Below are 14,335 nucleotides of genomic sequence, written 5' to 3'. Positions count from 1 at the left end.
AATTGAGAAATGTTTGTTCCTTGTGATTCTTAATGTTCCCTAGTAGAGATGAACAGGCTTGAGTCTACACCTGTAATACCAGAGTTATAGCAAACTATAGTAAGAAGTATGAGAGAAAAGAGGCTGAGTGTGAATGCCCTTCCATAAAATTTTGAAAAGTTAACTGTGATAATATTTTATGTGTTTTGACTTGTCTATTTTATTCTTAAATCTGGTTTTATTTTTGTCTTACAGTAAAAATATTTCTAGTTAAATAGAACTTCTAGTTTGTAAAGAAATTTGGCAACTTTTTTTTTTTTTTTTTTTTTTTTAATGATAGAGAGAGAGAGAGGCAGAGACATAGGCAGAGGGAGAAACAGGCTCCATGCACCGGGAGCCCGATGTGGGATTCGATCCCGGGTCTCCCGGATCGCGCCCTGGGCCAAAGGCAGGCGCTAAACCACTGCGCCACCCAGGGATCCCGAAATTTGGCAACTTTACATAAAATTTGATTTATTGCCAGAAGAGACTACCATAACAAAGATATCTATTCTCTTATTCTAAGAAAGTTTTTATTTTTGTGTAGTATTTGGGCATTTGGTTTAATATATTCAGGATTATATATTATGAAGCTATTTTTCATAAAACTTTTTTGAGTCTCCACTATTAAAACTGAGCTGGTAAACATTCTGTTCTTATATTTTCCTTTTAAGGATCTGGCCAGCAGTTATATAAATGCTTGTATTAGTAGATTGGAAGGTAGGATTTGGAGAAAATTCTGTGTTCTAATTTGACCAATGCTACTATTGTCTTGCTTTATTATTTCTTAAAATCTGTATGTTGAAGAGGAGTTAATAGTCAGATATTTTTCCTCTGCTGTTGATTCTTTAAACACTGTATTTCATGGTGGAAATTGCCTTGTTTTGGGAAAACAGAAATGGGAAAACATAGATTATAAAGCTATCTTTTAAGTTTGTGTTATCCTTGGAGCATTTTGTTATTTTATTGCTATATCTCAGCCAAACATAGATAGTTTCAATAGTAAATGCACAGATTAGTTTTATATGCCCTGAAGGACCATGGTCCTTTAATGATGATGATTGTTTTTTTTCTTTTAGGAGAGAAGCCACAAGTCTTACCGTCCCTTAACTGTATTGACATTTCGCTTAAATTATCTGTTTAGTGAACTGAAACCAATGTCTTATCATCTCCTAAATATGATTTTTCATGCTGTAGTTAGTGTGATATTTCTTAAAGTCTGCAAACTTTTTCTGGACAACAGGAGTAGTATGATTGCTTCTTTACTTTTTGCAGTGCACCCAATACACACAGAAGCCGTAAGTAAAATAGTAAATCAGTGTTTTCTTTCTTTTTTTTTTAATTTTTATTTATTTTTTAAAAGATTTATTTATTTATGATAGACATAGAGGCAGAGACACAGGAGGAGGGAGAGGCAGGCTCCATGCCGGGAGCCCGACGTGGGACTCGATCCTGGGACTCCAGGATCGCACCCTGGGCCAAAGGCAGGTGCTAAACCGCTGAGCCACCCAGGGATCCCCTGGTTTTTTTTTGTTTTTTTTTTGTTTTTTTAAACAAAGCATGCATGGTGATTATAATGGTTTATTTTAAGAAAAAAAATTTAACCATGGCTTTCATTAAAATATTTGAAGATTTTAAAATTATTATAGAAGTCTTAACATCTGATGTACAGAGTCTGGCTTCCTACTATATATAATTTTTAAATTTTAAAATAAATTTTGAAACAAACATTATTTAAGGACATAAGATACTGCTCAAGATGAGTAATGTAAAGTATAAATACGGATTTAAAACATTTGTCAAGTTGGCAGTGTATTTCAAAGAACAGAAAATAAGACAAATTTAAGTAAAAGATGAAAATATATCAAAATACGGGCAGCCCGGGTGGGTCAGCGGTTTAGCACCGCCTTCAGCCCCGGGCCTGATCCTGGAGACCCAGGATCAAGTCCCACATCGGGCTCCCTGCATGGATCCTGCTTCTCCCTCTGCCTGTGTCTCGGCCTCTCTGTGTGTGTCTCGTGAATAAATAAATAAAATCTTAAAAAAAAAGAAAATACATCAAAATATATGTAAACAGAAACAGACATCCTAACCAATGATGATACTCAGTACTTACCTATTGTCTGTTGCCACATTTCAAAATTGTGAACTGCCTCTGCTGTTGCCAATATATCTATTAGCCCCCACGTACCAAGACATACTTAAATTATAACTTTATTTTTCTTGATAATCTTGAAACCCCCAACAGAGCAAACAGGGCTCTGTTCAGTTGCTTTGTTACAAGCTTTCAGTTGTAAGCAAAAATGTGTGTGTTTAAACACTGCATGCTTAAATAGTTGTGTGTATATTGAAAGGGGTTTGTGTATCTCCCACTGTCTTGATCCTTTTTATGTCTAGTTGAACATTTTTCCATACATTTACAAAAATGATAGGTTATTTTAAATTTTGCAGTGAGTTCAGAATATAGAAGTTTGAGGGTTTTATATTTAAATTTTTAGAATTTAAAAAAGGACTTTTTAAAGATATTTACTTGAGAAAGAGATGGATAGAGCACAAGCAGGGAGAGAGGCACAGGGAGAGGGCAGGCAGACTCCCTATTGAGCAGCCCCCCCTCCCAGTGCAGGGCTCAATCCCAGGACCTGAGATCATGACCTGAACCGAAATCAGACAAATAGAACTGACTGAGCCATTCAGGCATTTTTTAAGTGGAATTTTTAAAGTTAATTATCTTGAGTTTACACGTTTATTATGATAGAACTTACTGAATTTATGATATTTTTAAATTTTAAAGATTCTTGTATTTTAAGAGAATATGTAGGATCTTAGATTTTTTTAAAATTGTAACTATTCTAGATATTGTACTAATGTAAAATGTTGCTGTTGAGGGCAGTTGGGTAAACAGTACACAGGACTTCTCTGTGTACCTATTTTTGTAACTTCTGTGAGTCTATAATTACTTCAAAATAATAATTGTTATAGAGTCACTGGTAAATTTATTTTTATGGAAGATATACAAATTCACCACATGAGGGCAGTCAAAGAATGTCTAAGAAAATGAAATGTGTGCTTGCAAAATTACGGCAATTTGATTTCTAAAGTGCTATTCCTATTACATATGGTAGTTAAATTTTCAAGAGGCTTTTCATAAATATGAACTCCCTTTCCTTTTAGGTAACAGGTGTTGTAGGAAGAGCAGAACTTTTGTCATCCATCTTTTTTCTAGCTGCATTTTTGTCATACACCAAATCAAAAGGACCAGATAATTCCATAGGTGAGTGTCTAACCTTTAATTTTTTCTCTATACCTATAAATTTTGATCAAGTAGTTTTTATTTACTCCATTTTTTATAAAACATATGCCACACTTGAGTTTATATATTATACTACTTCATGTAAGGATATATGAACATGGTATGCAACACTGTCAACATTAAAAAATTTTTTGCATGTAATTTTCATTTTATCATGACTAACAGATTCTGTATGATTTAACTTGAAAAAAGTTATCCTGGAGTATAGCAGTTTAAGAGTCATTCTTAGTTCCATGTGCTGTTACCTATAAATGATACAAGTGCCAATACTTCAGTTGTCTTTCTATAATAACACCTGTGAAGGCTGTGAATTGTATCGTTTAGGTAAAGTTGAAAGTATGTTAAACTTTTATTGCGTGTTGATAATAGTTCAGCTGTTTATTGAGTCCCCACTATGTGACCCACCCTGCAAAATGCTTTGTACGAATTAGGTCATTAATCCTACTGATGCCAGGTATTAATAGATAAATTCCGGGCAATAAAAATTATTTTTTAGAAGGAACAATGGGCCTGAAAGAGGTTTTACATAATGGTTACCTGTATTTGGCTGATATAAAATTTAACAAGTTTTTTTCCTACATTCTTAGAGAATTTTCTCACTGTAGACTGAAAGAACTGATGATAAGGAACCTAATTTTATATTAATGTAAACTAACGTTCAAGAAGTAAGTGATTTAGCCAAACACTTCAGTGTCGTTTTGGATTTGTAATATGGATGGATTTCTATTTCCATTTCCTAGAATGGTTCCTGTTACATATCTGTTCATTACATATCTGTTAAGCAAATGACCAAGTGAATAATTAAACTCTAATTAAAAAGATGCTGAACCTGGGATCCCTGGGTGGCGCAGCGGTTTAGCGCCTGCCTTTGGCCCAGGACGCGATCCTGGAGACCCAGGATCGAATCCCATGTCGGGCTCCTGGTGCACGGGGCCTGCTTCTCCCTCTGCCTATGTCTCTGCCTCTCTCTCTCTCTCTCTCACTGTGTGACTATCATAAATAAATAAATAAAAATTAAAAAAACAAAAAAAGATGCTGAACCTACTTTTGAAACTTTATCCTCTTAATTCCAATAATACTTCATATTCCATGGGACATAATTTTACACTTGAGGCCATAAACATCATTTTGTCATCATCTTTGTATTCACTATTTTATCCAATGTATGCTGTCCTGTGTAAAGTTTTTCAATAAGTAATTATTTGATCACTTTAAATTCTAGGCATTTCATTACCCATCCCCCCCCCCCTTTATTTTTAAACAATCCACCTCAGGGCCTTTGTTCTTTTCTATTAGTTTGGGTTTCTGCTCAAATGTCATCAGTATACTATTCATCTTCTCCATTCCTTTCTATTTCCTTTTACCTTCTAATTTTCCTCATAACACTTAGGTCATCATTTAACAAATTATTTGACTATTTTTTACTTAATTATCTATTATCTCTCTCCCCTACAAAATGTAGTAGATACTTAACCGAATATGTGATTGCTGGAGGTTTGTATCTTTACACATGTAAAATCAGTTTAGAAACCTATATTTTGAACTTGGAATAGATTTTAATGATTGAAATTAAGTCTATAAAATCAGAGTCTATGTTCATATAGTAATAAAGTCACCAAAAGTTGAAGAACTGAAGTGACTGGTTTCAATAAACCTCTTGCCTTTTTTAGAGCTATTGGTTGCTTAGATTGAATCCAACATTGCAGAGGGCAAATGTTTGCTTTTTGTCTTTAGTGGGAATTACAAACTAGTAAGAATCTCTGAATTTAACATCAGAACAACCAAGTTAAGAGTTATGATTTCCTTATTATGCATGACTATTTCATTTTTAGACCTTCAGATTTCTTGCCTCGGGGCACCTGGGTGGCTCAGTTGGTTATGCTTTTGCCTTCAGCACAGGTCTTGATTGGGATCCACCCCGCACGGGCTCTTTGCTCAGAGGGGAGCCTGCTTCTCCCTTCCCCTCTGCCTGCTGCTCCCCCTCACTATCATCACATGTGCCCTTTCTCTCTCTCTCTCTCTCTCTCTCTCTCTCTCTCTCTCTCTCTCTCTCAATTTCTCTCTGTCAAATAAAATCTTAAAAAATTCTTTCCTCACCTTAAAAATGGGTATATCTACCCTTATATCCCATTGGAGTGATTTTGAGACTCAATGAAATAATTCATGTTAAACTTGGTTATATAGACTGATATATATATTTTTAAATGTCTTTTCAAGGCCATTTCCCACCTGTTTTTATTATATTCATACCCATCCAGCCATACTCTATATCATTCATTTACCAAGCTTATTCCCTCCTCTCCTCCTTTATTCATGCATACCTTTTTTTCATGTCCTCTGTATCTTTAAGGTTCAACTTTAGGTTCAGCTTGTTTTGTAAATAATGATCTACTGATTTTTTTTACCTATATGAATTTTTTATTGAGGTTAGCATGATAATTTGGTCCTTGGTATAATCTCATATTTGTGGTTTTGATTTAAGTAGAACATGAGGTTTTTTTGTATTTTGTTTTTTGAGAAAAGGAATACCGTTATACAGAGTATCTCCAATTGTATTTCAGTGTTTTTTGAGTTGCTTTTCTTTTAGTAATTTTAATCTATAGAGTATTTTAAATTTGAAAACAATTTAAAAAGTAAATGAATTTCTGTATTAAGCCCAATGACAAAAGAAAATCCATTAACTTTATAAATTGTTTTTTCTTTTATTTATACCTGGAATTAAGTCAATTATTTGAGTTTTTACTTTAAGGTTCTTAATAAACAAACTTGAGGTCACACATTCATACCACAATGTCTCTTTTAAATTGGAAAAGAATTGAAGATCCTATTTTCCAGTAGGAAAACTAAAACTCAGAAAAGTTGCCCAAGGTCACAAAGCAGGTTAGTAATAGATCCAGAATTACTCTCACAATTTATTCTTCTTTAATCAAATTATTACTACTAACTAGAGACATTTGCTTAATGTTGATGAAGTAGGTTTTCTGTTTAAATAGAACTTAGGAATATTCTATTGAAAATTTTTTAAAAGAATATTAAATTTTCTTTAACCTGTTTCTTTTTTTCATACTCTTTTAAATAAAATGTTAGTTTTCTTTGCCCAGTAGTTTTCAGTTTCAAGTTTTAATAAGACATATAGATGTCTGTGTAGTAAAGTATTTGTCTTCATTTCAAACTGATAGTTCATTAATCACGACACTCCAGCCTATAAAGTTTCTCTTTTCCACAAAAATTTTTTGTTCAAGTTATACATCTTGATGTTTTGTTCTGCGTATATAGAGGAAAAATCACAACATTTAAATACATTTTAAGATATAAAGTATAGGTGAATGGGGAAATAAAATGTAAATATAGAATCACAAGTAAAGTGTTTTAGTAATGTGTAATAGTTGTCTGTCTAACTTGTTATCTATTTATGATATAAAATAGTGTAGTTCCATATTTTGCTGTTCTTAAATTGCAGTATGGACTCCAATTGCGTTGACAGTGGTTTTAGTTGCGATTGCAACATTGTGTAAAGAACAAGGAATAACAGTTGTGGGAATTTGCTGTGTGTATGAAGTATTTATTGCCCAGGGGGTAAGAAAAAAAATTTTTTTGTTGCTATCCTTTATCATATTCGAATTATTTTATAATAAACTTGTTTTCCAAATGTATTATTATATAAATTGGTCTGTTTACTAATAATGATACCAAAAAAATTGCAAGAAACCAGCATGTTTTGTCCTCACATCCATTGAAAATTACTTAACATTTTGTAACTCGTTCATTTTTTTTTTTAAGGACTGCTCTTTGATTTTAATAATAGGATCATTAGGCAATTTGGAAATGTACACATACTGTTGTACAGTATACCTCATTATGGGATAAGATTATTGGGCTCAGTTTTATTTATCATCGGTTCCATAAATTGCTCCATATTGATTTTATAATTGTCAATTTGTATCTAATCTTGCATTTTTAAAGTACTGCATTGTTGAAAACATTGTAGTATATTGCTATTTAAAGCTTTTTTTTTTTTTCCTTTTGCAGTATACTTTGCCATTATTATGTACTACTGCTGGGCAGTTTTTCCGTGGAAAGAGTAGTATTCCATTTTCTATGCTGCAGACACTAATAAAACTCATTGTTTTGATGTTCAGTACACTATTACTTGTTGTGATTAGAGTCCAGGTTATTCAGTCCCAACTTCCAGTATTCACCAGGTATGAAACTCTGATTCTTTTTTTTTTTCATTCTTCTTTCTTTCTCTTGATGTTAAGTGATTATAAGTGTTTCAAAAAGTCTTTGATTTACATTGAGTTTTTTTAACAGCTTTATTGAGGTATAATTTATTTATTTTATTTTATTTTAAGATTTTATTTATTTATTCATGAGAGACAGAGAGAAAAAGAGAGAGAGGCAGAGACATAGGCAGAGGGAGAAGCAGGCTCCACACAGGGAGCCCGATGTGGGACTCGATCCTGGGACTCCAGGATCATGCCCTGGGCCAAAGGCAGGTACTAAACCACTGAGCCACCCGGGCATCCCTAAATAATTTTTGTTAAACCTGCATTTATTTATAATGTACAAATTAGTGGGTTTTGACCTATGTGTACATTTCATGAAACCACCAGAATGAAAATAATGATTTTTAACTTAATTGCTTAAGTGTTGTCTTTTACATTTTAGTGATTTTTGTTCACTTGTTCTATTAATTGAGAGGAGGATATTAAAATCTCCGACTGTAATTATAGATTTCTCTATTTCTCCTTGTCATTTTATCAATTTTTCTTCATGTGTGTTAAAACTCTATTATTAAGTGCATAACATTTAGGATTGTGATGTCCTCTTGATGAATTGAATGAACCCTTTGCCTTTATTAAATGAGATTCTTTATCCCTGGTAATAGTCTTTCTCAAAAATTCACTTTATTTTTTGTTAATATTACATTCTTTATCTTTTTCCGTCCTTTTAATGTATCGATATATTTTATATTTAAAGTTGACTTCTTGAAGGCTACATAAAGTTGAGTCTTCCTTTTTTGTTTGGTCAGATAATATTTTTTAAATGAGATGTTTCAGGTGTTTACATTTAATGTGATTTTCATCTTGTACTATTTTTCTTTGTGACTAAAGAACTTTAACATTTTCTGTAGGTCTGCTGGCGCTTAACTATTTTAGCTTTTGTATATAAAAATACCTCCATTTTACCTTTGTTTTTGAAAAATATTTTGAATTCTTGAGTGTAGAATTCTGTAACAAGTGTTGTCCATTCAGCCCCCTACCCTAATAATGTTCCTCTTCTGTTTTCTAGCTTTCATTGTTTTCACTGGGAAATCTTCTCTGTCATCTTTATTTTTATGCATGTAATGTGTCTTTTTCTCTATGCTTACTTATATTTATCATTTTTTAATTGAGACATAATTGATCTATAACACTATTTTAGGTATACATGTAATGATTTGATATATGTATATTGAGAAATGATTATCATAGTAAGTTTACTTACCATCCATCACCACACATAATTACAAAAAAATTTTTCTTGTGATGAAAACTTTTAAAATCTACTTTCTTTGGAATTTTCAAATATACAGTAGCACACCGTGAACTATATAGTCGCCTGATGCATATTACTACCCTAAGATATATTTATCTTATAACAAATTTTGGATGGAGGTGGTCAAATGATAGAAATTTCTGGTCACTATTCTTTTATCTTTGTGTGTCTTGAGCCTAGAATCTGTAGGTTTTATATTCCATAAATTTTGGAAATTTTTTATCTATTACTTTTTTTTCCATTATCTTTTACTTCTTGAAATATTTTCCTATTATCTTCTTTTTCTGGGACCCTAATTACATGTATATTAGGCTTTTTGAAGTTGTCAAGCTAGAGCTGTATTCCTCTCCCAAAACCATTTTCTCCCTCTTTTCATTTTGGATAGTTTCTTCTGCAGTGTATTCAAGTTTACTAATCTTTTTTCTGCAATGTCTAATCTGCCTTTAATTTTTTTGTAGTTTTTTTTTAAGGATTTTATATTTATTTATTCATGAGAAATAGAGAGGCAGAGACATAAAGGGAGAAGCAGGCTCCCTGCAGGGAGCCCGATGAGGGACTAGATCCCAAGACTCTGGGATCACGCCTGAGCCAAAGTCAGATGTTCAATCACTGAGCCACCCAGGCATCCCTTTTCTGTTTTTTTTTTTTTTCATTTCGAACATTATTTCCATCTCAAGAAATTCTGTTTAAGCCTATTTTATATGTTTCATGTCTCTACAAGTTCTAGTGTTTTAACATCCTCATCTAACAATTTTATTGTGTCATTTTTTTTGTATGATTTCTTAGTCAATTTAGATTGAATAATTTTTCTCCTCATGGCTTATATGTTTATTCTACTTTACATGCCTGGCAATTTAATCGATGCCATATGTGCATTTTACTCTAATATATTACTATAAATGTTTTAATATGTTATAAATATTAATATTACTGTAAACTAATATTGATATTACTATAAACTATAAAAATTATACTATGATTTTAACTTTAATATATTACTATAAATATTAGTATAAGAATCAATATGTTTAGCATATAAAATTACCATAAAATATATGGCTATATTTATTTTAAAATATTATTATAAAATAAAAAGTTATATATTACTATACATATCTGTTATTATAAGTATAAAAATTACTATAAATATAAATATATTACTATAATAGTATAAACATTAAATATTACTATAAATATTTAATATATTACTATAAATATAAACACTATATTTAATATACTACTATAAATATTTAGAGCTTCATTCTGGAATGTATTAAAGTTACTTGAGAAATGTTTCATCTTCTAGCTATGCTTTTAATCTTTAATATATGAGACCATAACAGCATTTACAATAAGAGCAGTTTTCTTCCATTACTGACACAAGACCCTTCTGACTACTCTGATAGACTGTGATTTATGAGGACTTTCATTCTGCTGCTGAGGAATTATTCCCACCTCTGCATGGTATTTTAGAATTTTTATCTAATGCTTTTGAGAGATACTTTCCTAACTGCATTCTTTTTCCTAAGGCTGCAATAACAAATTACCAGAAACTGGGTACCTTAAAGCAGCAGAAATGTATCCTCTTACAATGTTGGAGGTCAGAAGTCCAAAGTCAAGGTGTTGGGCACAGTTGTTTCCTTTTGAAGATTCTCAGAAAGAATCTATTCCATGCCTCTTTCCTAGTTTCTAGTGGTTGCCAGCAGTATTTGGCATTGCTTTTTCCTTGTGTGTTTCTCTGTATGTGTATTCTGTGTGTATTCTCTCTTTATAAAAGGACACCAATCATTATATTTAGGGCTCACCCTAACCCAGTATGACTTCCTCCTAACTTAATAGGCAAAGAACCTGTTTCCAAATAATGTCACAATATGAGGTTCTGGGTAGACATGAATGTTTGAGACACACAGTTCAACCTACTACACTGACCTTGAGTATTTCCTTACATATATATATGCTGATCAGTTCTCATCAGTACTAAAAACTCTGTACGCTTCTGTTGTTTGAGAATTCAAGTCCTGACTCAAGATTTATTATTTTTCATATATATAGATAGATATTCAAATATGAAAGTTTTTAAAATATTATTTGTTCAGATAGTATTTACTTTTTCTCAACCATTTGAATTTTTAGAAGATCAAGTCAAAAAACATTAGGGGTTGATTTTTCAGCAATTCCTTCATTTTAAAGTGAGAAATTGAGTTTTCATTTTATTTTTTTAGATTTTATTTTTATTTATTCATGAGAGACAGAGAGGCAGAGACGTACAGAAAGGGAGAAGCCGGCTCCTTGCGGGGGGCCTGATGCGGGACTCGATCCCAGGACCCTGGGATCACAACCTGAGCCAAAGGCAGATGTTCAATCACTAAGCAACTCGGATGCCTCAGAAATTGAGTTTTCTGACAATATGTTAATATAGCCACTAAAATTTTGAATGTCCCCTAAAAAAATAAAAATCTGAAGCTATTCATTTAAAATGTACTTTAAAAATATGATTTGACTATGTTTGCAGGAAACAAACTAAATTAATGAAATGTACATGTAATATATCATGGCCTGAACAAATATAAATTAGGATATAAGGTTATGTTGGTATGTACTAGGAGAAAAAGTAAATTGTAAATAAAATGTTAAGTAGGTCTATACAGTTACTATTCTATACTGGAAATTTGGTTTTCAGCTTCCTAAAAGTCTAAGCAAAGAGAAAAAGCTCATAGTTGATATAGTTTTCTCTGTCCAGGCAAAAAAAAAAAAAAAAAAGAACCTTAGTTATTCTTTCTAGGAAACAATTTATATAAACATTTAGTGCTGAAAGAAGTATCTCATATAGAAAAAACATTCGTTAGTCTTTTCAGAAACACTTATACAACAGGTACAACAATGAATCTTTTAAAACGTTTTTACTTTTAATTAGGTTATATTTCTGCAGAATAACATAGTGGTTTATATGAATTATTCTAATAATAAATTAGAAAAAGATAACCTAACTCTGATAGACTTCTTCATAGTTTCTATCACCTAGATGTTTCTTAAAGGGTAGACAGTTTGAACTCTAGTGAGGACTGAGGTATTAGTAAAAAATATGGTCTTTTTTTTAATATTTTGTCTTTTTAATGAGATTACACATAAAATATTGATTTTATTCAGTAACTCTGATAGACTTCTTCATAGTTTCTATCACCTAGATGTTTCTTAAAGGGTAGACAGTTTCAGCTCTAGTGAGGACTGAGGTATTAATAAAAAATATTTTGTCTTTTTTTTTAATATTTTGTCTTTTTAATGAGATTACACATAAAATACTGATTTTATTCAGTATTTTATTTATATGTTATACGTTTTGTGTTTAACAAAGTGTTTTAATTTAAATAACTTTTTTCATTCTTTATACAGGTTTGATAACCCAGCTGCTGTAAGCCCAACTCCTACAAGGCAGCTAACTTTTAACTATCTCCTTCCTTTGAATGCTTGGCTTCTATTAAATCCTTCAGAACTCTGCTGTGATTGGACCATGGGAACAATACCCCTAATAGAGTCATTTCTAGATGTTAGAAATCTTGCCACATTTACTTTCTTTTGCTTTTTGGGGGCATTGGGAGTATTCAGTCTCAGATACCCTGGTGATTCCTCCAAGACTGTTCTAATGGTAAGAAACTTCTTAATTTTTTTAGATTATGTAACATTCAGTTAATTTAGAGACTGCCTTTATTTATTTAAAGATTTTATTTATTCATGAGAAACACAGAGAGGCAGAGAAGCAGGCAGAGGGAGAAGCAGGTCCCTGTGGGGAGCCCAATGCAAGACTTGATCCTGGAACCCCAGAATCGTGCCCTGAGCCAAAGGTAGACCTACGCTCAACCACTGAGCCACCCACGCATCCCTAGAGACTACCTTTAATTTGTCAAAGCATCTTCTTAGAAACAGCATCTTTCTTTGCCCAACATCTGCCTAATTTATTAACTTATTTTAAGCTATCCTAAAATTATATATCAGAATTGCATATGCAGGCATAATTTGACATAGACATTCAGCATGTAAAATAAAAACTGGTTGTGAATTTCCCTGATTTGATAGGAACTCTGAAACCATGAAGCATCCCTTTGGCATCACTTTGTTCTTTTTCTTTACCCAAGTAGATCATATACTTTGAGGAAATGGTTCATATTATATACTTCTTTCTTTTCTTGATACAGAGAAGAATGTCATGTATGAGATAGATAGCTAGAAATGTATAGCTCTTTTGTTCTCATTAGCAAGATTTTCATTACTCCCCACGTTATTTTCTATGTTCAGAGGACTCTGATAACAGCCTACTTGTTGTTTTTCTGAGGTGTATTTCTTTGTAATTTTCTTACACTGCTGTCACTTGTAATGACAGTTTTTTTGTCTCTTCCTTTAAATTACTGAAGACAGTAATAATCTTTAACATTTTCTTGAGTATTTGCTACATACCAGCAAGTATTTTTCTAATACTTTAAAAATATATCTGGTTACAGCCACTAGGTTCATTTATTCATTCAGTAAAGTTTTTCTTATAGCTTATGTATCAGGCAGCCTTTTAGGCACTGAGGATATGATGAAAAGAAATACAAAGCTCCAATTACCAAGGAACTGTCATTTTGGAAAAATTTGAAGCTAATCTCTGAGATATAGAGAAGATTGGGAAAAAAAAAACAGAGTTTGGGGGGGGGGAATCGTATTTACTATTATTTTTGAATCTCTTGAGTTTGATCTGGTAGAGATTATGAATAGCACTTGGCGCCTGGAGTTCAGAGGAGAGTCCTGAGCTTCATATAAAAATTTGATAGGTTGGCATAGAGATAGTAATTGAAACTTAGTGGCTGTGAATAATGTGTTCCATGGAGAGATTATAGAGCAGCCTTTCTCAGTTGGGGTTTTGTCACTTTTCTCAAAGGTGATAACCAGCTATTACCATTTTAGGTGCATGGAATAGAAGATAATTCATATTACACAATGAATGCCTTAGAGTGTTTGGTCTTATTTCTCCCTCAGAAAATAGTTGAAGGGGGCTATATAGAGTTAGAAGAAACCTACAACTAGTTCTTGAAAAACTCCTATATTTAGATACTGTCTAGAGAAGAATGAATCTAAATAGGAAACAGACCAAACGGACAGAAAGGTAGGTCAGTGTCTCAGGAAAGATGGAATGGTTATCACTAACATGCTGTCAAGCAGAAAAGTGAAATCAGTCATATTTGATCTCTTTAAGGTGTATTAGTTACTTAAATTTATTTCTGCGGATAGATTTTATTAGATGAGGATATGAAGATTGTTAGTGTAGATAACCTGTAGAAGTAATTCAACTTTGAATATTTCAAAGGAGGAGACAAGCTTGAATTTATTACCACCTAAGAGAACATAGCACCAAGCATAAGAGACTGCTGATCTCCTGTAGAGCTTGGAGGAAGGATAACAATCTAGAATTAGTGGACCTTCAGAGGGAGGAGAATC

The 14,335-nt window shown here is 32.4% G+C and overlaps 1 protein-coding gene across 4 annotated transcripts in view; it reads left to right on the top strand.

Moving 5' to 3' along the window:
- TMTC3 (transmembrane O-mannosyltransferase targeting cadherins 3) overlaps nucleotides 1-14,335 on the top strand; it is a 67,619-nt gene that overhangs the window by 18,409 nt on the left and 34,875 nt on the right. For all 4 annotated transcript variants that reach the window (XR_008665922.1, XM_055336668.1, XM_055336665.1 and 1 more), the window contains 5 exons: nucleotides 1,098-1,316; nucleotides 3,190-3,289; nucleotides 6,789-6,904; nucleotides 7,358-7,530; nucleotides 12,257-12,509. Coding sequence is in view for 3 of the 4 variants with exons in the window: in XM_055336668.1 (XP_055192643.1) it covers nucleotides 1,098-1,316; nucleotides 3,190-3,289; nucleotides 6,789-6,904; nucleotides 7,358-7,530; nucleotides 12,257-12,509 (861 nt within the window). In the remaining variant the exon portion in view is untranslated. The remainder of the gene's footprint in view (nucleotides 1-1,097; nucleotides 1,317-3,189; nucleotides 3,290-6,788; nucleotides 6,905-7,357; nucleotides 7,531-12,256; nucleotides 12,510-14,335) is intronic.

The sequence above is a fragment of the Nyctereutes procyonoides genome, unplaced genomic scaffold (genome assembly GCF_905146905.1).
Source record: "Nyctereutes procyonoides isolate TBG_1078 unplaced genomic scaffold, NYPRO_anot_genome, whole genome shotgun sequence".
NCBI classification, from domain to species: Eukaryota; Metazoa; Chordata; class Mammalia; order Carnivora; family Canidae; genus Nyctereutes; species Nyctereutes procyonoides.
This window is presented reverse-complemented; position numbering and strand designations above follow the sequence as displayed.